Genomic DNA, 27,471 nt, shown 5'->3' with positions numbered 1-27,471 from the left:
GGTTACATGCTTGCAAAAACTTTAAGAAGCTCACAGAGAATTCGCAACTTACCCAAGGTTTACAGGAATGAAGAGTACAGAATCCAAGGCTTTAACTTTCTGTCCAGTGTTGTTCACAATTCCCTACTGTGTGGTGCTAGATAGGACAACCTTTCCAAGACAAACAGGAAATGTGGTAATGGTAATTTCTTACAAACTGAATATAGTGTTGGGTACTAGGCTCAGCCAGAATTGATGTTTTCTAAGGCTGTAGGGAAATATTCCTAAAGGTCAAAGGATCTTGGCAAGCACCCAGGTCTTCTCTGACCATACTGGGAAAATACTGGAAAAGCTGCTGTTTTGTCTCTGCAGGACCACAAACTCTGAAACCAGACTCCCCAGGTTTGAATCCCAGTTCTATCACGAGCTGTGTGACAATTATTTAACTTTTGTATCTCAGTTTCCTCATGTGTAAAATGGGGATAATAACAGCACCTGCCTCTTAGGATTGCTGTGAGCATTATTAACACATGTAAAGTACTTGGAGCATTTCTGGCACAAAATAAGTACAGAATGTTGGTATTATTGTTGTTATCACTGGAAAGCTAAGAGTTCCTCAGCTACAGGTTCTCAGGGGCCTTTGACAAGTAAAATAGCCTAAAAATGAAAAAAACCTATAGTAGAAAGATGTTAACACTTGTTTCTCTGTTCCCTCCATCAAGACTATGACTCCATTTTTTTCACATCTTCCTTCCTTTTATTGAAAAAAATTTTAGAAAATGGCAGTTAATAAAAGGCACAAACAAATCAACAGGGATATACTAGTGGAAAACACAATATAAAACTAAAATGCCATTGGCTTCTTTAATTGGTTAAAAGCACAAAATGTAACAGGCAGACAGTCTGTTTCAAACAAATTAAAAAGCTATGTGTTTTTTAAATTCTCCCCAAATCAGATATATACACACCCACAAAAATAGTGTGTGAAGGAAAGCTGTCATACACAAGAAGTTGTATCCTGAATTCTTCAAGGAAACACATATTGAAATAGGAATTAACAGAGTCAGCAACAGATTAATAATTTTTTAAAATTGAGTCTTAAAATGCTACATGGCCCAAAGCTATACTATATAAAGTACTGCTAGGTACAAAAGAAAAAGTCTGTACAGCTTTTAGCAAAACTGCTTTCCCAGAAAAGCAAATTAAAATAATGCAATCAGCAGATCAAGGAGACTACAGCTAGACATCAGAGCTACAACTTCTCATATCTGTGTCAGAAAATCCTATTTATCCAGAATAGACTAAAATTTCAGGACAAAACAGGGACTTTTTAACATTTCTTACTTTACCCATTTTAAGTTCTTTTTATCTTCCCCACTCTCCAAGCCAGTAATTCAGCAAGATCCAGGAGAAAGAGGGCTACTTTTAGAATTGGCTACTTTATTTTTCTTTCTATGGCGAGACTGTCATGGAGCCTGGATATTTCAGGCTCATATGCATCCATGACCAGTGTCCCACTGTGGTCAAAAAACTTAGCAATGGACTTTGTGAACTCGGCTTCCCGCTGCTGCTTTGTTCTCCCACTGATGAAGGTCAGCTTCAAGGTGTATTTGTCATCAAACCTAAGCATGGGGGCAAAGATAACAAATTGAAAACCAAACACAGAGATTCAACCAGTAACAATACGGCACCAAGTGTTTCCGAAGAAAAGGAGTAAGCTGGGCACGATGATACAGGGAACAAACGCATCCTTTAAAAGCAAAAGCAAAAACAAAACCCCAGGGCTCCTAACTTTTCAAGATACTAGTTCTGATTCTTAGGTGTTGACATATCTTTCCTGCTTTAATTACTGTGTACCTCCTTTACCTTGTTGTAGACTTTTAAACCATGTGGACCATCTTCTCTCATCTCTGGACTTCGTATTTGCCATGCTAGACAGTTTTTCCTAGCAGACTCTTCTCCCCTATCTCACCTGAGAAGTTCTTATTTGTTAACACTATACTTGGGCATAAACTTTTCTGGGAAAGCCTCCCAATCTGGGTCAGATGTGTTTCCTCTGTCTTCCACAGTACCATCAATCAATATTCAACTCAAATAGTGACCTCCTGTCATATGCCAGGCCTAATAATAGGCTCCTATGGTATCAACAAAATTACCTATCTGTTGACATGATGTGTACTATGTTCTTCACTAGGCTGGGAGGTTTCTTTTCCCTTTGTTTCTGGTGCTTGAATCAGGATTGTCTAGGAGACTCCTGAGCAAAGATTTTTGTCTTAATTGTTTCATACTCTTAGCTGGGTTTCTAGTAGGCAATCAGATTTTTATAAATAAATGAAGAACCCTTGCTTTCAAGGATGCTCTCCAATCCCAGGGTGCCTAGTCCTTGCACTCTGTAATCAGTCTATCTCCAGGTTTTACTCTGATCCCAGGCCAGGGATGCCAACTGCTTTACTACATGAACTCCAGAGATTCCTTAGCTATACTTTAAGGTACCCTGAAGGCCATTACTATGTCCATTCATTCAAGAGGGTTTAATCACACCAATTACTGGTAGGCTGACATCCCCCACCCTGTTTCCATTTATCAGGACATATTCAGTGGATTGTCAAGCTAGTATTATCTTTAAATGAAGCAGTTTCTTGAGGCTCTATTTCTGCATGTTTAAGATGGGAGAACTTCCACCTGCTTTTAGGATTACTGTCATGACTAAAACAGTGCCTATCATTAACTAGTGCTCAAAAGATCACAGCTCCTCAATAATTGTTGGTCTAGGCAGTAACTCCCAACTTGGAGAGCTAGTAGTGAAGTTCGTTTAACTATTTTCAACACCTCAAAAGATTTTCTCAAGTTCTGACCAACTGCTGCTAATTGATATCACAGTAATTTTTAGACTTCTGTGCCCAGTTTTATTCAGTTACATGGCTTTGGTGGCAGTCCATGATCTGATGAGTTGTGACCTGATACATTTTAGAAATGTTCATTAATTCAGCTATTTATTGAGCCTACCTATATGTGACAGGCAGTTTTAGATGGTAAGGACATACAGCAGTGAACATAATATAAATGTCTGCCTTTTGGGACTTTCATTTTAGTGTGAGGGAACAGACAGTATAAAAAAATAAGATGTTCTCTTAAATAGATGCGCAGAAAAGCCTTCACTAAGCAGATGTCTGAGCAAAGCCAAGAAAGATAAGAGAATAAGCTATCTGGAAAAAGAATGTTCCAGGAAAAAGGAACAGCAAGTGCAAAGGCCCTGAGGCAAGAACATGCCTGAAATGTCTTAAGAACAGAAAGGGGCCTAATATGAACAGAATGAAGTGGAAGAGGATGAGAGCCACAGGAGATGAGGGTATGTTTGCATAGGTGTGTGGAGTGCAGAGAATAGACATGTATGGACTTCCAAGCCACCCTTAGGATTTTGGCGATTTCTCTGAGAGAGTTTTGAGCAAAAGACTGAGTTGATCTGACTTATGTTTCAAAAGGATCACTTTGCTTGCTGTCCTGGGAATAGACTATGGGTGGGGAGAGGGCTGCAGAAGTCCATTAGAACATCATTACAGTAGGCTGGGCGCAGTGGCTCATGCCTATAATCCCAGCACTTTGGGAGGCCAAGGCGGGCAGATCACGAGGTCAGGAGATCCAGACTATCCTGGCTAACATGGTGAAACCCCCTCTCTACTAAAAATACAAAAAATTAGCCAGACGTGGTGGCGGGTGCCTGTAGTCCCAGCTATTTGGGAGGCTGAGGCAGGAGAATGGTGTGAACCCAGGAGGCAGACCTTGCAGCGAGCCGAGATCGCACCACTGCACTCCAGCCTAGACGAAAGCGTGAGACTCTGTCTCAAAAAAACAAAACAAAAAAAGAACATCATTAAAGTAACATACGTGAGAGAGGATGGTAGCAGTGGAGATGGTAAATGGTCAGACAATACATTTAGATGGTAGAGCTAACAGGATTTGCTGACAGACTAAAGAAGGACTGAGAAAGAGGAGTCAAAATGACTCCAGAGCTCTGTAAGGACAGCACTGCCATTTATTGAAGTGGGAAAAACTGAGCGGAAGGGCGGGTTTGGATGAGGGAGAGATGAGTTAGGTTTTGGACATGTTGACTTTGAGATGCCTATTAGGATCCAACATCAAACAGAATGCTGGAATATATTTAGAGTTCAGAGAAGAGGTCAAGGATGAAAATACAAATTTAGAGATCTTCATCATAGAGAAGAGGTTCCAGAACAAGCCCTGGTGGCATTTCAGAAAAAAATGGGAGATGAAGAATCACAAAGGAGACTGAGGAACAGACATTAAGGTAAGAAGAAAATTAGAAGCATGTGGTATCTGAGAAGCCTAGTTAAAAAAAAAAAAAAGTATTACAAAGTAAGGGTAATTAGCTATGTCAAATGCTGCTGACAGGTCAAGTAAAGAAGACAAGAGCAGATCCAGGTGATAGCACAAGAAGAAAAGGAGAGCAGAGAAATGAGGAGACTGTGTGAGGAGCAGAAGGGGAAAGAAACCTTTTTTTTTTTTTCAGTTGGGAGAAATTACAGTATATTTATATGTCAGAGGGAATGATCCAGCAGAGAGGGAAATATCAAGTAAGAGAGAAGGGATAGAATCCCATAGACTCAAGGGAAGGAAGGCCTTAGATAGGTACTTGGAAGTAGGTGAGTAGTGATGGTAGACTTATGATGGCTTCTATCTTCCCAACAACAAAAAACTGAGAGTAAAGATGGGGGAGGAGGCCTAGGAGGTTTGAGGATAGGGAAGATATGAAAGATCCTCCAGGACAGGGAGAGAGTAACTGGACTACAGAAGTGTCATGGAATCTAAGCCAGGTAAGGAGGAACTGAAGTGGGTTACAGATGCCACCGGGGCTGAAGAAATGCTGTGACAAGAGAACTAGAAGGAAATAAATTAGAGCAACAGGAAGCAATGGTCAGGGTGGGATACTTAAAACTGAAATTATTGAAGGTAATTTGGTCTTATTAATTGCAAGGTCTACTAGGGTATGTCTACGAAAATAAATGTTTAAGGCATGATAGAAAACACGATAATGGGAAGAAAGGAAGTAAAACTGAGAGGCCAAGTTACTAGAATAACCATCTATGTGAATATGGCAATCACCAAGACTTATGAAAGGACAAATGTTAGAGAGAGTGCCAATGAGACAGGAATTATCTTCAAAAGAGTAGGCGTGTGTTTAACTGCAAGGAAGAGGCATAGAAGTGGCACAATGTGATGACATGCATTCAAAGGGAGGGTTTTAGGGAAGAGGAGGCATTGGAAGCTGCAAAGGGGAGACCCATCTCTACCTGTAGTACCAGAGTAATGAAGGCTGTGAGAGAAACATCAGCCACCACTTGCAGTCTGCAGTGGAAATATGTCCTCAGGGGTTATGGTCAGGTTTCACTTAGGGTAAGAAAGAGAAGGGAATGTACATAGAGATGGCTAGGTTATAGGGGACTTTGTGGATGGCTGACAATGACTTGGCTGCAGGCAAAGACTAATTAGGAGGCCAAGGCTGCAGCCCAGCCCAGATGAATGTCAATCATTCACATAACAAAACATGCCACGCCAGGCCCTGGGCTGGGTCTGGTTACCAAGGGGTGAGTGAGAAAGTCCTGCCTGGGCGTAGGTTTCTAGTGTGTAGTGAATGGTAAAGGAGCTCACACTTTGGAGGAGGGGGCGGGCCCAGGAGGAGACACAGACAGTAAATAATTATAGCTCCATGTGGTAACTAACAGAGGTAAGCATAAATGCTTTTAAGAATAACTAGGACGGGCTGGGCGTGGTGGCTCACACCTGTAATCCCACCACTTTGGGAGGCCGAGGCTAGGCGATCACTTGAGGTCAGGAATTCAAGTCCAGCCTGGCCAACATGGTGAAAACCCATCTCTACAAAAAATAAAAAATTAGCTGGGTGTGGTCGTGGGTCCGTAATCCCAGCTACTCAGGAGGCTGAGGCAGAAGAATTGCTTGAACCCAGGTGAGGAGGTTGCAGTGAGCCAAAATCGCGTCATTGCGCTCTAGCCTGGGTGACAACAGTGAAACTCCGTCTCAAAAAAAAAAAAAAAAAAAAAAAAGAAGATCTAGGACCACCTAATTTAGACTAAGGCATGTTAAGGAAGACTAAGGTATGTCAGGGAAGACTTCTTGGAAGTAGGAGTGAGCCAGGTTATAGAAAGATAGCTACACCAGAGAGAATAATATGTTTAAAGGTACAGGGTCACTGGGAAACTTGGATAACTTAGCATATTGCAAATTCCATAATATTGCCAGAGTAAGAGAATGCATTTTGAGAGGGGCATAAAAGAAAGCTGGAGATGTCACTAGGGGATGAATGCTGTAATACTTCATATGCTGAAGGAGTTTAGACTGTATAATGAATGTGCTGGGGAGTGACAAAATCACTTTTTGCGAGAGAGTCACATAGCTTGTGTTGTCTGCACATGGCAACTAGTAGTCTGTGAAACCTTTCATTGCCATTTTCACATCACATGACCTGGCAGTAGAAATAAGACATCAGAATCAGCCACTGTTAAGCTACTAAATCAGTCTGTGAGGTGGGGGAGGGAGAAGACATCAGCAGAAAGCCGGGAACAGAGCAAGAACATTCACACTTCCACTCCACCAACAATATGGCAGTTGGTAAAAATCAGCAGGAAACGTGAAAAAAATCAGAACCCTTGTACACTGCTAGTGAGACTGTAAAATAGGGCAACCACTTTGGACAACAGTCTGGCAGTTCCTCAAACAAAGAGAGTTAGCATACCATACAAGTCTTCTCCTAGGTGTATTACCCAAGAGAAATGAAAACATGTCTACCTAAAAACATGTACACAAATATGTATAGCAACATTATTCATAATAGCCAAAAAGTAGAAACAACCCAAATGTCTGTCAACTAACAAATGGATAAACAAAATGGAATATTACTTGACCATAGAAAGGAATGAAGTACTGATACATGCTACAACATGAACGAACCTTGTGTACAGTATATATAGGAAGTAATTGCGCTAAGTGAAAGAACCCAGTTATAAAAGACCACATATTGCATGATTCCATTCACATGAAATGTCCATAAAAGAGAACAGAGAAAGTAGACTGGTGGTTGCCCAGGGCTCGGGGAAGTGGGAGGATAGGGAAGTGATTAGCTAGAGTACAGAGGTTTTTTTTTTGAGGTGATGAAAATGCTCTAAAATTGACTGTGATAATGGTTGCAAATATCTGTAAATACTACTAGATACTTTTGAACTGTACACTTTAAATGGTAGGTGAATTATATAAAAGTTCTTAAAAAATACAAAAGTCAGAATAAAAATAATGAAATTATAATGCTGCTACGTTTTAGAATTCTGCAACTCTGCTTCAGTGGCCTGGTAGAGGATGCAGATTATGATGGCTGAGGCCAAAGGGCAGCTAGAAGCCCTGTCAGGAGATAAGCAAAAACTCAGCTGCAACAACAGAATGAAGGTCTGCTTCCCTTTCTCATAGGCGCCTCTACAAGTTGGCAATGAGACAGTCTGTATGGCACAGATGCTACACTTAACTTCATATATAAATAATTGTACTTATAATTTGTGGGTCTATTATGCACTAGTTAAGTATAATAGGTTTTTAAGATAGTGACTACGAGTATGAATTCTGCTTTCAAACTTGGGCTGGAATTCCTGCTCTACCACTTTTGGGCTATATGATACTGGAAGAGTTGATTTAACCTTTGGGCCTGTATTCTTATCTATAAAATGAGTGTTCTAAAACTTAATGAGATAATGCATTTAGCAGAATACCCAACATACGGTAAATGTTCAATAAACATTTGCTATTATTATAATTGGTATTTCATCTTCCCAGAAACTCTAGGCATCATTTTTGACCACACTAAACCTCAGATAATTTATACAATTTACCCAAAGTTATACAGCTAGAAAGAAACTGAACTGGAAGATGAACCTAGTTCTTGGTACCTACAAAACACATGTGTGTCAGCTGCACAAAGTTATACCTAACACTGGTCAGAAACAGACTCTAGATTGTGCTTTGAGTTGCCCAGTGCACTGCTCCAGGTGTTCTTGATTGTATTCATGGAGAGAAGACAGGATCATAGAAGACACAGAAGCTAATGGAGTTCTTCAAAGATAACTGATCTCACATCTTTGGCCTTTATAGTTTTGTACGCTTAATCGTCTCTGTTAAGTGGCCACAGGAAAAAGTATCTTCTCCCACAGTTTATCCTCAGAGCATTTCTGTGATAATGCAATCTCAGAACTACAGGGCTAGGACAAACCTTCGAGATCATCCATACTCCTTTCTTCATTTTATATGACTAGCCCTATGATCCACATAGAGTAGGCACATAGTAAGTCTTCTGTTGATAATGACAACACGCCAGGGCAAATCCAACAACAGGATTTAAAAATCTGTGAGGATAGTCATACCTTTTAAGACTAGAGGACAGCTGCCAGATATCGTCAGGATCCATTCCTGTAGGATCTTTCCTGTGGGCCACGAGAAAGATGCTCTTCTCCTTATATGAGGTATAAATGGTCAGAATCCCCATCATCACAAAATAGGTTCAAATAAAGTTAAGGGGAAAATACCCAAACATAAAAGAGAAGTAACACAAATTGACAAGCAACAGATATAAAAACTTTCATAATGATAGTCCTAAAGAAAACAGCTTTGTCTTGCTGCCAAAACACTGAAAATTTAGCTATTTCATTTTCATCCTTATGTTTATGTACCAAGAGAAGCAAGGCTCTCTCTGGTTAATTCTGCAAACACCTCAGAAAGGAAGAAAAGAAAAAGATACAGAGCATAAACTAGCTCTCATCTTTATGTTCAAAGACAACATGTATAATAAGATACCTAGTTTGTCAAGACTTTGTTGTAATAGTGCTTATTTCTTTATAAAAAACAGCAAATAGTCCCAGTGGACTTGACCATGTTCAACTGATTTTAAGGGTTATCAGAAGAGAAGAAAAGTGACCCAAATAGTTTACTATAAGAGAGTATGTCAAATAGTACTACAATTACTTCCTATATGCATATAGACTTATTATTATATTGTTTTTGACAGTATTAAGTACCATATATAATAAGCACTTATAGTTTGCCAAAAACTGGCATAAGAGCTTTGTGTATACTGTGCCATTTAAATTTCATAAACAAGGCTGGGCACGATGGCTCACACCTTTAATACCGGCACTTTGGGAGGCCGAGGCAGGTGGATTGCTTGAGACCTGGAGTTTGAAACCAGCCTGGCCAACAGGGAACAATGGGAAACCCCATTTCTACTAAAAATACAAAAATTAAGGCTAGGCGTGGTGACTTACGCCTGTAATCCCAGCACTTTGGGAGGCTGAGGTGGGCAGATCACTTGAGATCACTTGAGGTCAGGAGTTCGAGACGAGCCTGGCCAACATGGTGAAACCCCATGTCTCTACTAAAAATACAAAAATTAGCTGGGCGTGGTGGTACATGCCCGTAGTCCTGCTACTCAGGAGGCTGAGGCACGAGCATGGCTTGAACCCAGGAAGCAGAGGTTGCAGGGCTGCAGTGAGCCGAGATCGTGCCACTGTGCTCCAGCCTGTGTGACAGAGCAAGACTGTCTCAAAAAAAAAAAAAAAAAAAAAAACCACACACACAAAAACCCAAAAAAATTAGCTGGATGTGGTGGTGCAGGCCCGTAATCCCAGCTACTTGTGTGGCTGAGGCAGGAGAATCACTTGAACCTAGGAGGCAGAGGCTGTAGTGAGGCAAGATTGTGCCACTGCACTCCAGCCTGGGCAACAGAGTGAGACCCTGTCTCAAAAAATAGAAATAAAATAAATAAAATAAAAATAAATTTCATGAACAGTGCTCGCTTCGGCAGCACATATACTAAAATTAGAATGATACAGAGGTTAGCATGGCCCTAGCACAAGGATGACCGGCAAATTCATGAAGCATTCCATTAAAAAAGAGTTAAAAAATAGATAAATTTCATGAACAGGAAAGGCAGGAAAATATAGTGCAAAGTATATGGACTTTAGAGTAGAGATAATCCTAGATTTAAATCTTGGCCTTTAATCAGTATAATCATAATAACTTCCTTCCCCAAGTCTTAGTATCCTTACCTTTAAAATTGGGATAATACTGATATTTTAGAATTATCATGAGATTTAGAGATGAAGGATATATGTAGTCTAGAATACAGAAGACTTTTTATTTTTTTGAGACAGGGTCTCACTCTGTCACCCAGGCTAGAGTACAGTGGCGTGATCTGAGCTCACTGCAGCCTCAACATCCCAGGCTCAAGCAATCCTCCCATCTCAGCTTCCTCAGTAGCTGGGATTATAGGTGTGCGTCACCACACCCAGCTAATTTATTTTTTATTTTATCTAATTTATTTATTTATTTTGAGACACAGTCTTGCTCTATCGCCCAGGCTGGAGTGCAGTAGTGGATCTTGGCTCACTGTGACTTCTGCCTCCTGGATTCAAGTGATTCTTGTGCCTCAGCCTCCCAAGTATCTGGGACTACAGGCATGCGCCACCATGCCCAGCTAATTTTTGTATTTTTGGTAGTGATAGGGTTTCTCCAAGTTGCTCAGGCTGGCCTTGAACTCTTGGGCTCAAGGGATTTGCCCGCCTTGGCCTCTCAAAGTGTTGGGATTACAGGTGTGAGCCACGATGCCCAGCAACAGAAGACATTTATAATGGTGGTCCCTACTATTATAAATAAAACTGACATGACAAAAATAAGACCTTGTTTTATTAAACAAATATAACCAAACAAATGAATTACCATCAAGGTAGTTCTCTTGGGAGGCCAGATGTTTGTAATAATGTTGCTATCATTGTCAAATCTCTTTGGAATTCCCCTGGGAACTGTCTCTAGAACCTATGGAATATTATTCTTTTGAACTGCCTTAATAGTGAAAAATTCAGACTGGGATGATTAATCTGATTACTGAAAGGAGTCAAGGATCACCTGGTGCCACTTCTGGGGGCTATGTGGGGCAATCTGGATAATACAATTTTTGACTAGGATTTGCTTTATTAGAGGTTTGCTAACTGCCTCTGAAGATAAATCCCCAATATGAAGTTTTAAAACATATTTCAGGTTGGCTGGGCACAGTGGCTTATGCCTGTAATCCCAGCACTGTGGGAGGATTGCTTGGGCCCAGGAGTTTTGGGACCAGCCTAGGCAACATAGTAGGACCTTGTCTCTGTAAAAAATTTAAAAATTAGGCAGACATGGTGGCGTGTGCCCGTCTACTCAGGAGGTTGAGGTGGGAGAATTGCTCAAGCCAGGAGGCTGACGCTGCAGTGAGTCATGATCACACCACTGTACTTCAGCCTGGGTGACAGGGTAAGATCCTGTCTCAAAAAAAAACAAAAACAAAACAAAACAAAATTCAGGTAGTGGTAACATTGTTTAAAAAAGTAAACTGCCTACCAAAATTATCTGTTTTAATAGTGAAGTATAATTAAGTTCTTTATATTCAACTTCTTGAGAAAAAAAATCAAGCTGGGTAGGCAACAACCATGATCTTAACATTTATCATAAAAAAGAGGTGAAAGGAAACGATTATATATCAAATACAATATAAAATCTCTCATTTAATCTTTATGATAATTCTGAATGCTACCCATATTTATAAATGAGTGGTATTCAAATCATCTCAAAAATAAGTAAATTTTCATTAGCACAAGATCATAGATACCTTGGATTTCAAACCCATATTCTCTAGCTCTAGAATAAGTTCTTAATTCCACTGTAATACAAGCCACACTTGTATCTCATGCTCAGTACTTTCCAGTTCAGCTCCTCAGCTTCAAGTAAACTTGATACAGATCTGCGTCTCCAAAATCAGATCCTTTCCTAATATCCTAGAATGAGTAGCTTGAAGCAGCCACGTCTAATGGGAAAAGTTCTGGGCTAGAAATGAGAAGAGCTGGGTTCACTATTACTATGTGTTTTGCTATTAAGTGCTCGTATTAGGACAATAACCTCTACATTAATAAAAAAATGAATTACGATAAAATAACCATACAAAACATAAAATATTAATGACAGTTACTATATAAACTGATAGATATTTACTATATAAGCGTCATAGCTCATAACGTTAAGTTCTAACACTAGCAAGCCCTAATATGCAAGTCTGTTTTGTTTTTTGTACGGAGAAGTACCAGTAGATTTAAAAAAATAGTCACTAGAAAACAACCTGAGCATAAATAAAGGATATGATATGACACACAAAGCCAAAACGGGTTTGGACTCTGGAAAGGGGTGCATATAATCCCAAATCAAAGCCACTATGGCAAAGAAACAGGAGATTGTACAGATGGTGAGGCGACCATCAATTAGACCAAAATTCTCCACATATTTGTATTTTTCCAGAAGTACCTGGTGAGAAAAAGAAGGAATCAAGCTAATAGGAATACTTCCTTCCCAGTATGTGCTTTTATTCTTGATTTCCATGATAAAAGAATCATATGAATTACCAAGTAGTTCCCTCCCGTTGGGATTTTACCACACCAAACAAGTAAAACTCAAGCCTTCTATAAAGAACCAAGAGAGTAAGTTCATCAATCCCTCATATAAAAACTTTAAACTCCTCAACATTTCCCACAGCTGAAATGTTTTACTTTTACAAATGGAGAGATGATTTATCATGAATGAATGTCCTATCTTCTCTCAACCGTCTGTGCTCTAGGCTAATTAATCTCAAAAACAAAAAATTACCAGCTTTCTTGAGATAGCCAACATTTATATATTTTTTTAATCTTATTATTATTATACTTTAAGTTTTAGGGTACATGTGCACAACGTGCAGGTTTGTTACATATGTATACATGTGCCATGTTGGTGATATTTCAACACACTTCCTCTGACTTTTTCTGTGAGAAATTTTAGAAACTGCTTTCTGACTCAATTTCTAACACTGAAAACTAAGGTCACTCCAAGTTACAAAAGGAAAAGATTTTCCAGGAGAGATGGCCATCAGCTGTATAGATACTAACCAACCCCTCCTCAAGAAAGTACCTTTTTGGCAGAATCATCCAGAGAGTTTTTCACAGCTGATCCATCCCACTTGTCAATTTTTACAGGCTTATCATCTATCTTCCACTGTAAAACAAAAAAGTTGTGCATCAAGAAACTTGGCCTCTTACTGAAAGTAAAATGAACCACTTTTTAAGAGCATCCCTCATGCAAACATACTATTTACTCTTTGTCTTCTGATGTTGCAGAACTAAAAGACAAAACAGACTATTCTGGGCACACTCCTATGGGGTAGCCCTGCAAGAAGCAGTTAAAAACAAACAAAAAAGACCAAACAATTAAAAATCAGGTTGAAAGAGACTAGGTCACTAGAGTCAGGTGGTACTCATGTGATGTTGACGTTGCCAGTCTCCATGCAGAGAATATAAAAACCACCCCAGAACCAGAAAACATATATGGGCTGCAGAGACTGTAAGTGTAAACTTGCATATCCCACCTTCACTTTACTGAAATGTGAGTATAGAAAATTACTCTATTTGTTCATTCTTTCCTTCTCTGACCACAAAACTCAGAAAATACAGATACATGAATTTACAGACACTAACAAAATGGGGAGGATCTCCTTTAATATCACTTTGTCAGCTAACAACTTTTATTATTTTACCAGCATGTCTTAACTTTAAGATAGCAATTCCAGGATAGCCTGTTGGAAACAACACTACATTTTAAATTACAAACCAAGTCTCAGACTCAGTCCCATCATGAGTTGAGTGGACAAACTCTGCTTCTATTTCCCTCATCTATAGAGGTTTAGAAAGTTTCCCAAACACTGCTATTCAGAGGCAAATAATTCTCTCACTCACTGCTCATGTAGAAGTTCAAAATGTTACAGCACCTACGAATGCCAATTTAGCACCCTGAATTCAACTTCCCACTTCCGGGAATGTTTCTATAACTGAATACAAGTGAAATGATACACAAGGCTACTCACTGCAGCATTGTCTGTAATAGTGAAAAGCTGGAAGTAACTCGAGTGCTCATTTACAAGGGGATTGGTTAAACAAACTATGGTACATCCAGATATCTTATCAGGGTAGAGAAATATGGGGAGGAGTAAGACTACTCTATGTGTACCTTTAAAATTTTTTAACCATGTGAATATATTACATAGTAAAAAATTTTCTCAAATGCAAGTATTTAAGTAAATATGGCTTAAGAGGAACAGGGTGCTACAAATAATCTGATAAACCTGCTTTTTGTAGACCATTAATGGCCAACTCTTAATTTTTTAGATCAAGTGAACAAATATTGTATTCCATAAAAATTACAAACCAGCAAGCAATCCAAAATTCATCTGGATTTAGAATGGATTATTTTACTGAAAGACAGAGAATGTCGTATTTATCTTTCAGATTGAGCACAAGTACAAAGATAATGCCTATAAGAAATAAAGAGATGGCAGTGGTGAGTACCTGCCATCCCAGATACTTGGGAGGCTGAGGTGGCAGAACAGCTTCAGCCCAGGAGTTCGAGTCCAGCCTGGGCAATATAGTGAGAGCTTGTCTCTGAAAATAAATAAATAAATAAATAAACAATAAAAAAAAAATAAGAGATGGGATAAAAATTGTAAAGATTTTAAACAACTACAGAAATACAATTCATCGACCTTGATTTTTTTAACTGTGATTCTATATATTATTATACAAAAGAGAAAACCTGTTCTGTGAAGTTTGTTGGGAGAAATAACATGAGCTAAAAATAGCCATACTTAAAGTGATTAAAAATCAATCAAGTTTTTTTTTCCCCTTGGTGCCTTGTAAAAGCAAAAATTTTTCTTTGAGAAAATTACTCATGGCAGCATACTGCACTATTGACTGCCAGCCTACAAATCAAACATGACATCTAATTTTAAAGATACAAACTGAACCAAAAAGAAATTAGCAGGCTTTCTAGCTAGATAGCTCATTTACACTGTCAAGTAAATCCCTCTTTGAAGACATGCAAAAGAACCAACTTGTAGAGCCAAATACACCATAGCATTTGAATTATTTGTGAAATAAAGTCAGAATAAAGTCATTTAAAAATTATGGGTCATTCAAAAACAGGAAAATCATATTCTCAGACACCTAGCCACACTTCACTGCCTGCATCACATCACAGAAAAGAAACTTGCCTTTAAAAGTCAGAGGATAATGTCTTAACCAATTTGGGGGAATAAAAGGCAGAAGCAGCCATTTTACAATGTATTGAAACAGCCTCAGCTCTAACTTCACTGCCTGGTACCTAGAAGCAATCTTCAGTAAGTGGAACAGAAACATTTCCAGTGAATTACATGAAATCACAAGAAAGGTTATAATTTGACTTTACGGCAACACAGCCCATTTCGAAGCAAGTAATGTCTCTACTACAGTACAGAGAACCATTTGGAAAAAGGGGAGTTGCTATTAGGTGCTTCTTTTTCTGATTATTATTTCTCACCATGCTCAAAAACTGCTCATCAACTAAAATGTATGCTGCTCCTCATGTTCTCTCTACTACTAATTCGGGTATTTTAAAAGCTTTTTTTTTTTTTTTGCCTCATTTTTGTCTTCCTCAACACTAAGTGCAAATTGCTTTCCTTTTGTAATAATAAAAAGAGAAAGCAAAAATTAGTTTCTTTTATGTGGGAAAAGATCTCTAAAATGTTACTCTCCAGTTTAAATTTAGCAAATGTAAACATGGGCAAAATGATCTCACTTGGTTCTTATTCACGGAATTTCTTTAAGGGATGGAGGGCAGACAGAAGGTATAATCATAGCTACCATTTCCTGAATGCCTAACATGTGCTACGGATGTGCTAAGTATTTTATATATGCTATCTCACTTAATTTCCACAATAACTCTACAAGGTAAGAACAGTTAAAATCCTCCTTTTACAGATAACACTAAGGGTTTAAAAAACTTGCCAAAGGTAAAAGGTAGAAAGTGGTAAAGCCAGGACTCAAAACCTATGCTCTCTCATTATTCTACACTGCCTTCCCATGTAGTGCAAGGAAAGGAATTATTAGCCATCAAAAACACAAAATAGGAAACAAAGAGATCCCTGAAGTGACAGCTGTACAATGTATCTTGATTCCTAACAAGCTCTAGTAATAACATTTTAAAAACCTAAAAAAAAAAAAAAGATGTTAATCTTGAATAGGACCACAAAACTCACAGGGTATCAAAAATGTTGAACCTCTCCACCAATGTAAAATCAACTGCAATTTGGCTGAAAACACAGCTCAAAAAGTACTATTTTAAAGAAATTACTCCCCTACACCACCCACTGAAGAGATAAAGACAACTTTTTTTTTGAGACAGAGTCTTACTCTGTCACCCAGGCTGAGTGCAGTGGCGCGATCTCAGCTCACTGCAACCTCCGCCTCCTGGGTTCAAGCAATTCTCATGCCTCAGCCTCCGGAGTAACTGGGATTACAGGCAAGTGTCATCACACCCAGCTAATTTTTATATTTTTTAAGAGAGATGGGGTTTCACCATGTTGGCCAGGCTAGTCTCGAACTCCTGGCCTCAAGTGATCCACGTACCTCAGCCTCCCAAAGTGCCACCACACCCGGCCAAGATAAAGACAATTTTTATCAGACTAACATACCTGAAGCCAGAGCTGGCTGGCTAACCAGTTCAAAGAAAACAGGCATTTGATAGCTTTAACAGAACATTAAGAATCATTTCAGTTACGTTTCTCCACTGCACATTTGAATAATAAAAAATTCTACAAAGACACTTCACTGAAGGTATGGCATCAGGAACTCTATAAGTGCTTTAGGAAGGATATTAAACACAACTCAGGTCTGAAGGATATGTAGTCAATGCAGGAAGGCATTTTCCAAATTAACTTATTTGAGGGAATACAGCCTTCTGTTCCCCATGCGTCTCACCACACTTAAAGGGATAGGGTGGGATCAAAAAAAGAGACAAAATAAGCCAGGCACAGTGGCACACGTTTATAACTTCAGCACTTTGGGAGGCCAAGGTGGAAGGATCGCTTGAGTTCAGGAGTCTGAGATCAGCCTGGGCAACATAGCAAGATCCCATATTTACAAAAAAATTTAATTTAAAAAATTATCCAGGCGTGGTAGTGCCCACCTATAGTCCCAGCTACTTGGGAGACGGAGGCAGGAGGATGGCTTGAGCCCAGGAGGTGTCGGCTGCAGTGAGCTGTGATTGTGCTACTGCACTCCAGCCTGGACAATGGAGTGAGACTCCATCTCAAAAAACAAAAGGACAAAATCCTTGGTCGTTAGGATATGTCCAGCAAAATAAAATTGTTTTGAGTATGACAACATGAACACCTTCAATTTTCTTATTTTAATAAGTGAAAACAGAAGTTATGCAGTGATATAAAAGACCTGAGTGGATTGCTTCATAAAGCTCCCTGGCTTGATAATAAGACTCAAAGAATTCCTCAATTCACACTGGAGAGATGAAGAATTACCAGGGGTGAGAGTGGTGTCAATGGTGACCCTGTTCTGATTTAGACAGAACTGAGCATGGCTTTAAGAAAAATAAACTTTTTTTCTCCTTTATCCCAGTTTAGAAAGTAGACGGAAGCTGCAAAGGGGGAAAGTAGCAGGAGATGAGGCATCCGAGAGAAATCATTTCCTAGTTATTAGGCTAAAGAACTTGAACTTTATTCTGAAGCAGGCAATGGAGAGTATTTTAAGCATGGGAATAACAATCAAATTTACGTTTGTTTTTTTTTAAGTTATTTTAGTGGCAACCTGGCAGATGATCCGGAGGGGAGTAACACTGGACATAGAGATGCAGATGGGGCCTGATGTAAGTACAGAGCCTCAATGCTCAATAGAGCAGCAGTAGGGGGACTGAAAGGGAGTATTCTGAGGTAGAATTGGCAGGACTTAGTAACAGACTAGTTATAAGGAACACGAAAGAGAAGAGACAGAGATGACCACCTACTAGAACTAGGGCTTGGATGACTTGTTGGAGCCATCATGTCATTTTCCAAGAAGAATACAGGAGGAAAAAGGATAAATACCCATTTGTATATGTGGAGTTCTAAACTAAAATAAGGAGATAATAAAAACGGATGGCAAACTCAGAAGCTGAGATTACAATTTCAGTTGGAAATATATAGTACCCATATGCCCCCCCCACACACACATATTTAGCAAGAAAAGAAAATGTTCAGTTTGGGGAGAAAATGATGTCTATCTTAAGAATGTGCACTGTCATCTAATTTAGATCCCAATTCAGCAAAAACATGGTATCTCAAAGAGATTGTGCTCTTAGCAACACACTGAATCTTCAATTTCAATCTATTTTTTATAAAAACGGCCAAGATACACTGCAAAGAAAATTACTAGCTTAACAGTGCTTATTACTGACTGCATTCATCACTGGAGTTAGAAGTTAGGAAATTACCATGTGTTAATTAAATTATGAGCATGCACATTAGTGACAACCGCAGAGAAACTGATTCCTAGGTTTTACACTGCCTTCTCTACTCCACCACAAACTGCATTTAGCAGTGACAGGGCTGCTTCTACATCAACCCAGCCCATGAATAGAGAAGCCCACATGACTGAAGCTCTTTGAGGGCCAGATCACTGGATCCAAGACTTAAACATCCCACCACTGAACCCAGTAAGTGTGAGATCTAAGGCTGAAAAGAGCTTAAAGTTAAAACAACTTGATTCAACATATTAATTAGTAATGCTCCAACAATGAAGTATTTTCTTCTACCAGCAAACTGAAATGTAGTCAACAATCCTTTCAATACTAGCAACTAACATCTCCTAAAGTCTGACTGAATCGTTGGCATAATCATCCAGTATAAATTTCTTACTTTTGCAATAGGTAGACAAGAAATTAGGTATACAAAAAAAATGGTCTTTACAATTTAGTTAAGGAAAATCCTATACTTACAATGAATTATAAACTATGCTAAGTGCTAAATGATAAGAAGTAGACATAAAGGGGCAAGGGCACACTATAGGTTCAAGGATCTGCAAAAAAGATGTTGGATAAAATGTTACCTATTACCTCAGGGATATCAATCTGCAGCAAAGCTGACTGGGGAGGGTTGGAAGAGAGAGGGATGCTGCCAAGGAAGACCTGAATTAAGGCACGAAGACTGGCTAGGAATGTACTACATTGATACAGATGTGCGATGAGTCCTTATTCTAGAAAGGTGGCAGATCACATGCTCCATTTAAGAATTACATGCAATCAGTTCTGAAAAATGCAGCTGAGTGCAAATTCAGGGATAGGACCATACAGCCGTTTCATCTGAAATCCATCTCCTACTGCCTGGAAAAAATATTAACTGTTATATGACTTTTCTTGGTTTCTTTTTCTTTTTACGGAAACTGCCAAGCCTCTCAATAGCAATTCATTCCAGTGTTGGACAATCTTTTAAAAGAAAAAAAAAATATTTTTAAACACAACCTTTTTGGCAATTACACTCTTTATTTTCTTTAAATTAATATTGAATGGCTGCTTGCTATGTGCCAAGTACTGTTCTAGCCACTAGGGATATAGTCATAAACAAGACAAATTCTGCACTCAAAGAGCTTCTTCTTGTATGGAAGATAAAGAGTAAGTAAACAAATATGCATATAATTCCAGGCTGTAAAAAAGATTATACAGAAAATGCAATAGGGTTTTTAAAAAGACTAAAAAAATAGTGAGGGAAAATAGTTAACATCTGAGCAGAGTTGAATAAAGGAGTAACCCATGAGAAAATCTGGAGTGTCCCAGTGAAAACAGTACACCAAAATCCCCCAAGCTTAACGTGTTTGAGGAACAGCAGAAAAGCCAGGGTTTCCAGAGTATAATGACTCAAGTAGAAACTGACAGATGAGGATGACAGAAACAGGCAGGATCAAGAACATGTAGGGGCTATAAAATAGGCCACAATTAGGGGTTTGGAGTTTAGCTAACTGAGATGGGAAGTTACTGGAGAGATTTCAGCAAGAGAGTGAGTGATCTATGTTTTAAAACATCAGTCTGGCTGCTGTGTGGAGAACAAAATGTAAGGGAGCCAAGCACAGAAGCTGAAAGACCAGTTGAAAGGGCTACTACAGCTCTCTAGGTAGGAGTGGTCAGATTTTGGATGTACAGCCAGGAAAATACGACAATGAGATGGCTGTGGAGTACAAAGCAAAGAGAAGAACCAAGGGTAACTCTCAGGTTTTTGTTTGAATAAATGAGATGAATGGAGGTGTCTACCTGAAATGAAGAATACTGGGAGAGAAGCACTTTGAGGGGTAAGCGGAAATCAAGAGATTGGCTCTGGCTACTGATGCCTGATACACGTTTTAGACATTTAAGTGGAGATGACAAGTAGGCAGTTGGACAGAAAAGTCTGGGACTTATAGGAAAGGTCCATGTTGAGAATATAAATGTAGAAGTCAGCAACTTCTACATGTTATTTAAGCCATGACATTGGTTATCACCTTGGGATGAGGGTAGACAGAGGAGAGGGCCAGGGGTAATAAGCTCATAAGCTCAGGGACTGGCAATATTTACACAGGTCAGGAAGAAGACCAAAGAACAATGAAGACAACAGAGACTAGTTGACGGAGGAGGAAAACTGGGGGCAAGTGGTGTCCTAGAAGCCAAGTAAAGAAAATATTTCAAGAAAAAAGAAGTGATCAATAAGTCAAATGCTACTGAAAGGCTAAGTAATATAAAAAACTACTATTGAAATTTGATAAGATGGAGATCAGAGCAGAGAAACAGTGCTGGCAACAGCTGAAAAAGGTACCTGGGCAGGCAGATCTATCTGTCTGTCTGTCTGTCTGTCTGTCTGTCTGTCTGTCTGTCTATCTATCTATCTATCTATCTATCTATCTATCTATCTATCTACCTACCTACCTACCTACCTATGTATAGTGAGTCTTTTAATTAGTAATTAAAGTAATAGTATTAAAGTAATCAGTGTCTGTGATACCACTGTGTTACACGATACATAGTTTAAAAAAATAGTAATTTGAAACTTTAAGGGTTACTCCATGAAAGACAAAAATAAGTTTCTAAAATTGCGATATAGTTCACACACTATAAAATTCACTATTTAAAAATAATGCCAATTCAGTGGTTCTTAGTATACTCACAAGGTTATGCAACCATCACCACCATCTAATTCTAGAATATATGCATACCCTCAAAAAGAAACTCCATACCCATTAGCAGTCACATCTTATTCCTGTCCCCTGTCCCCCGGCAGCCAACAATCTACTTTGTCTCTATGGATATACAAATGCAGTCATACTATATATGGCCTTTTGTGATTGGCTTCTTTCACTTAGCACATTTTCAAGATTCATCCATATTGTAGTATGTATCAATACTTTATTCTAATGGTCAAATTATATTGCATTGTATAGATATATCACACTGCATTTATCCATTCATCAGCTGACAGACTGTTTCTACCTTTAGGCCATTATGATAACTGCGTTATGAACATTTGTGTGCCAAGTTTTCCTGTGGACACACATTTTCAGTTCTCTTGGGTATACACCTAGGAGTGGAATTGCTGGGTCATATGGTTAACTTTACGTTGAATTTTCTGAGGAACTGTCAAACTGTTTCCAAGAGTGCCACCACATTTTACATCCCTGCTCGCGATATATGAAGATTCTGATTTCTCCGTATTCTCACCAAAACAGGTTATTTTCCTTTTTTTCCCCTTTATTATAGCAATCTTAGTGGACGTGAAGTGGTTTCTCATTGTGGTTTTACTTTGCATTTCTCTACTGACTGATGATATTGCGCATCTTTCCATGTGCTATGGGCCATTCGTATGTCTTCTACAGAGAAATGTCTATTTACATCTTTTGCCCTTTTAAAAACTAGGTTGCTGTCTTTTTATTACTGAGTTGTAAAATTCTTTATATAGTCTGGATGCTAGACCCTTATCAGATATATGATTTGAAAATGTTTTCTCTCATTCTGTAGATTGTCTTTTTTCACTTTCTTGATAGTGGCCTTTGACACACACATACTTTTTATTTTGACGAAATAAAATTTGAGTTTTGAGACGCTAATAAAGATCAGTTTGCAAAACAGTATTAAAAGGCCAGCACCTTGTTTCATTAAACACACACACACACAATTATAGTAATGTTATAAAACCGTTCATCTTCTTTGTCGGAGCTAGGTAACAGGGCACAAGCATATCACCTGGAAGTCTGACAAGCTAAGATATCTTCCAGTAGAGTAAAAGAGGAGACACCTAAGGACATATGGTTGGTAGGTGACAAAGCCAAGGCCACAGCCTAGGTCTTCCACCTCACAACAGATGCTCATCCCACTACTACGTTAGCTAGCACATTAGATAGCACAAGGCACACCCTAGTATGGGAAGCAACGTGCTGAGTAAAGAAAAAGCACTGGATTAAGCACTGGGGGAGCCAGGTTCTGTAAGTGTTACTAATTCACTGTGTGGTCTTGGGCAAGTTGCTTTGCTTGTGTCCTTGTCTACAAAATGAGGCTGAGGCATCAGATGAGTTTCAGGATCTCTTCATTATAAACATTTTAAAGAAACCACTATTAAGCAGAATAGCTTTTAAAAACAAAAACCTTAAAATGTCAGAACCAGAAGAGACTTCAAAAAATCATTTAAGCCAGTAGTTCTCAACCTGGACGTAACTGTTAAATGCAGAGGTAATAGAGACATGTGAAGAAAAACGCAGATATTCAGGCCTAAGAAAAGGTCCAAAAATCTGTTAATTTTGACTAATTCCCAAAGGAGTCTGATGTAAACAGATTAAAGCTGTGCTTTAAGATCAGGCTGACAGGCCAGCCAGGAGACAGAAATCCAGGTATAAGGCTAAAAGGGTCTAGATAATAGCTTCTGGAAAGCATGGTTTAACACCACATATCAACTTTAATAGCCAAAACAAATTAAGTGAGCAGCTTTTCTTTATAACTGCCAGGCAGAAGAAAATGCTTTGATGTATTTGGGGCAAAATAACATGCTGCAATGATCTAAGTCAAGTTATTCTGTGATGGAGGCGGAAAGATTATATTTGCATACTTATTTTTAAGATCAGGAAACAAGAATTGCTGTGTTCTTAAAGTCAGTTTCATAAGAGTAGAAATTCACATCTGCTTAGGGAAAACTAGAAGCATATTTGCATCTCTTTATTACACTTCTTTATGGCAAGTGAAACTACAGCTGCAGAAATAAAATAAAAACCCTCCCTGCCCAAATCAAGACACATCAAATTAAATAAATTATATTAGGCTGGGTGCGGTGGTGCACGCTTGCAAACCCCGCACTTTGGGAGGCCGAGGTCATTGGATCACCTGAGGTCAGGAGTTCGAGACCAGCCTGGCCAACACGGTGAAACCCTATCTCTACTAAATATACAAAAATTAGCAGGGTATGGAGGCGCATGCCTGTAATCCCAGCTACTCGGGAGACTGAGGCAGGAGAATTGTTTGAACCTGGGAGGCGGAGGTTGCAGTGAGTGGAGATTGCAACAAATTGAGACTCTTGTCTCAAAAAAAAAAAAAAAGAAAAAGAAAAAGAAATTATATTAAAGGTAATAGCTTCTCATTCCCACAGAGCAAAAGCCTCTCTATTCATTCAGATCCTGCTCCACTGAGAATAACATTTTTTTCCCCAAGTTTTCTCCCACAGTACCCTCAGTCTTCAAACAATTAGAGGCACCATCCTCTAAAGCTGTTTCTGAAGACTGAGGTGGCAGATCTCAAGTTTTTTCTCTGCAAAATTCAATGCTAAAAGTACTTGTGTTGATCACTATAGAAAAGCACTCACAGGAAAATGGGCAAATACAAATTGGTGAAATAATACAAGATAGTATGTCATATTAAGTGACAGCTTAATTCCCATGTGCAGTGTAAGTGCTAGAGGAATTCAGAGAGGGAATAGTTCAATGTAAGGCTGAAACCAAGTTTTCCAAGAAAAGACACTCAAGCAGCTCTTGACTATTCTCTTCTGTCCCTCACTTATTGGTTAAATCTTCCAAGCACTCTTTTGTGAGACCTTTTATCTATTTCTGCTACTCATGTTGGGGTTCTCATCACCTTGTCATTCTATTTTTACCACAGACAGCCCTTTACAAAGAACATTTACTTCTAGTAGATTCCAAAGGACAGGGAACAGAGCTGGGTGCGGTGGCTCATGCCTGTAATTCCAGTACTTTGGGAGGCTGAGGTGGGCAGATCACTTGAGGCCAGGAGTTAAAGATTAGTCCGGGCAACGCCGTGAGATCTTGTCTCTACCAAAAATAAAAATAAAAATAAAAAATAAAAAGGGCAGAGGAAACCAAACAAAAAAACCCAAAGAACATTTACCAGCACTATACAACTTGATCCTTACAACAAGCCTATAATATGTATGAATGTCCACAATATTTACATAAGGAAATTTAAATTCAGCAATATCACATAACTTATCCAAGGTCATGTGGCTTTTATTAGGTAGGTGCAAAACTTATTGTGGTTTTTGTCATTACTTTCAATGGCAAAAACAGCAAATACTTTTGCACCAACCTAATAACATGCTGCACTAGAACTCAAATTTGTCTCTTTTTATTACATATTATACACTACTGTGTATACGGCCTTATTAAGAAGTCTTCTAATTTCTATCTCTCCAAACCATCTGAATAGTTTTCCTAAAAACCACTTTACACAGTCTCAAACCCTTCAACAGCTTTCTTCTCCTACTTCAAGCAATCCATGGCCTCCCTAATCAGATTCTATCTACTTGTCACTACAGTTCTTTAGAGAGCCTTCTGGTCAACTCAATACTTGAGAAACATAAAACACCATCACATCTGTGTAACTTTACTCAACGAGACTTTTTTACCTGGCATGTCTTTCCTTTTTCCCCCCCAAATAAGGTGCCAGTTCCACCCTCAGGAATGAGGCCTTTCCTTGAGGCTCTTACTCTTCTTTTTTTTGAGACAGAGTTGCCCTCTTATTGCCCAGGCTGGAGTGCAATGGAGTGATCTCGGCTCACTGCAACCTCCACCTCCCGGGTTCAAGTGTTTCTCCTGCCTCAGCCTCCCGAGTAGGTGGGATTACAGGCATGCGCCACCACGCTTCGCTAATTTTGTATTTTTAGTAGAGATGGGGTTTCTCCATGTTGGTCTGGCTGGTCTTGAACTTCCGACCTCAGGTGATCCGCCTGCCTTGGCCTCCCAAAGTGCTGGGATTACAGGTGTGAGCCACCATGCCCGGCCGAGGCTCTTACTCTTATCAATAAGCTCGCAGGGTTCACTCTATCTCTCTCATTTGAACTTCTGTAACAAGTACACACTTGAGCGAATATACCATATACTTCCTTAAATAGATTCAATTACCCCATCTTCTAGATTTGGCTATTCTGAGTGCTCTCTGACAGTAGGATTCTTGATTTACTCCTCCACCATCACACATCTGTACTGGACACTACAGGTAATGGAGATCATTAATGTGTACTGTCTTACTTGGTTTTTCCCAAAACCCTGTGATATAGGTGCCAGAGACTCCAAAATTCCAAATGAAGAAAGGTTAATTGACTTGCCAGTCTTCATACTGTTAGCAAGTAGCAGAAATACTTCAAAGCTGAAATCTTATGATCCCCACATCCAGGTTCTTTCAATAACAATGGTGCCATATACACTATTCCATAATAGTATTCCATACTGCCTTAGCAGAATGCCCATACTTAATGTTTGCTGATGATAATCCAAGTGCAAGGAAGAGCAAGAGCAGTTAGTGGGGCAGGTAAGCACAGGCTATGAGATGCTTACCTAGCAAGAGGGAAGGATTTGTGTACACAAATGACCATCAATTCCCCATACTCTCACATGTCTTGAAGCGATTTACCATCCCAACCTCCAGAATATGTTTCTGTATCTTAAGGTTGGAGTGTGAGGCCAGGTGCATGGTGACTCATGCCTGTAATCCCAGCACTTTGGGGAGCCAAGGTGGGAGGATCACTTGTGGCCCAGGAATTTGAGACCAGCCAAGGCCACACAGTAAGACCCTGACTCTACAAAAAAGTTAAAAGCAAAAAATTTAGCCAGGCGTGGTGGTGCACATTTGTGGTCCCAGCTACTCAGGAGGCTGGGGTGGGAAGATCACCTGAGCTTAAGAGTTCAAGGCTGCAGTGAGCTAAGATCCATTCTGGGCAACGGAGTGTGACCCCTCTCACAAGAGAAGAGTGTGAGAACCATGTCTTTCAAAACCAATGACACTTAAAAAGACAAGTAAAAAGACCTGGATCTTAACCCCTCAACATAATCATGTTTTCATTTCTTAAGCACCTACCATGTGTTATGCACAGGGAAGTCTGAAAGCTGTTTTCAATTAAATTCAAAAATTCTGCTTTCTATATTAAAGACACCATGCTTAACAATTCTCATCAAACCAGCCCAGGGCCCTACAATGAGAGAAGTGGAAGGGAATTTAGAGTTAAGTCCCTCATTTTAAGGCTAAATCTCTCACTTTGCAGATGAGAAAACAGATATAGAGAGAGCAAGCATATTTCAAGGTCACAAAGCTAATTAGAGGCAAAATCAACACTAGGACGATATTCTCCATGCAACTGTTTCTTCCAAGATGCTGTGCAAAGAGCAAGAAAGGCCAACCCAGGGACAGTTTTCCTTTTTTTCTTTTCTTTTACGCCCTTGTTGCTAGGACTGCAGTTAAAAAAATTTTTTTTGGATGAACAGAGGGAGGAAAGCGGCAAGCGTGAGCGGGCAGCAGGGCACTTGGTAGCAAACAGGGAGGTAGAAGTAAGAGAGGAGAGGGCGGGGGAAAACAACAGGAAAAAAAGAAAAATCTTAAAGGCTTCTTGTCAGCCCAGTAGAATAGTCAATACTCAAATATTTTCAGTATTCGCCTATCATGATAAAACGCCTAAAAACTTCAGTAAGCAAAAGGACAAGAAGCACTTTGGAATCTGTAGCAGCACGCAAGGGTGATGGTGGTTAGGGAGTTTGAGGGACACTGATTCTTTAATCTTTGGGCTTCGGTTTTCCGTGTCTGTGAAATGGGCACTGGCAACAGTGCACCCAGCACCCCAGGGGAAAAGCGATGGACACGAAGAATCAAATTACCGAAAAAGCTGTGGCGGCCAGGACCAGAACACTTGCGAGAAGGGAAGAAGTCCTAAAGAGGACAGGGTCCAGGTTTGAAGTGTGACGAGGGAAAGGGCAGACTACAAGCGTGCGTTGGGTTGTGACAGTGGTCACACAAGGGCTCCCCTCAAAAGGCCGTAGAAAATAAGGGAGATGGGGATGGGAAGGTGGGCTCGCCGCCTCCCATGCCTCCCCAGGATTCAACTGATCCCAAGAACCGGCTTCTCACCTTATCCAACAAGCCGCTACGGCCACTGCCTGTCCCGCAGTTGGAAGCACCGCCAGCCCCACTACAGCCTCCGCTACCACCGCTTCTCCCGCCCTGTGTAGCTACCGCCGCCATGTTGTCCGCCTCTGCGTCTCCCTCCCCTCCGACTTGTCTGAAGCCGAT

At 39.6% G+C, this 27,471-nt stretch overlaps 1 protein-coding gene and 1 non-coding gene across 2 annotated transcripts; one reads left to right on the top strand and one right to left on the bottom strand.

The window, feature by feature from the left end:
- Positions 1 to 818: 818 nt before the first annotated feature.
- Positions 819 to 27,471, bottom strand: SPCS2 (signal peptidase complex subunit 2). The gene is made up of 5 exons (XM_058446587.1): positions 27,310 to 27,471; positions 13,015 to 13,098; positions 12,216 to 12,375; positions 8,418 to 8,553; positions 819 to 1,601 (listed from the first exon to the last, which is right to left on the bottom strand). Exons 1-5 carry the CDS (start codon positions 27,421 to 27,423, stop codon positions 1,415 to 1,417), a joined length of 681 nt encoding a protein of 226 aa, XP_058302570.1. The 5' UTR covers positions 27,424 to 27,471; the 3' UTR covers positions 819 to 1,414.
- Positions 9,838 to 9,941, top strand: LOC116477517 (U6 spliceosomal RNA). The gene has a single exon (XR_004250489.1). It is a non-coding gene; the product is annotated as a U6 spliceosomal RNA (small nuclear RNA).

Source organism: Hylobates moloch, unplaced genomic scaffold (assembly GCF_009828535.3).
Source record: "Hylobates moloch isolate HMO894 unplaced genomic scaffold, HMol_V3 SCAFFOLD_11, whole genome shotgun sequence".
NCBI lineage: Eukaryota > Metazoa > Chordata > Mammalia > Primates > Hylobatidae > Hylobates > Hylobates moloch.
This window is presented reverse-complemented; position numbering and strand designations above follow the sequence as displayed.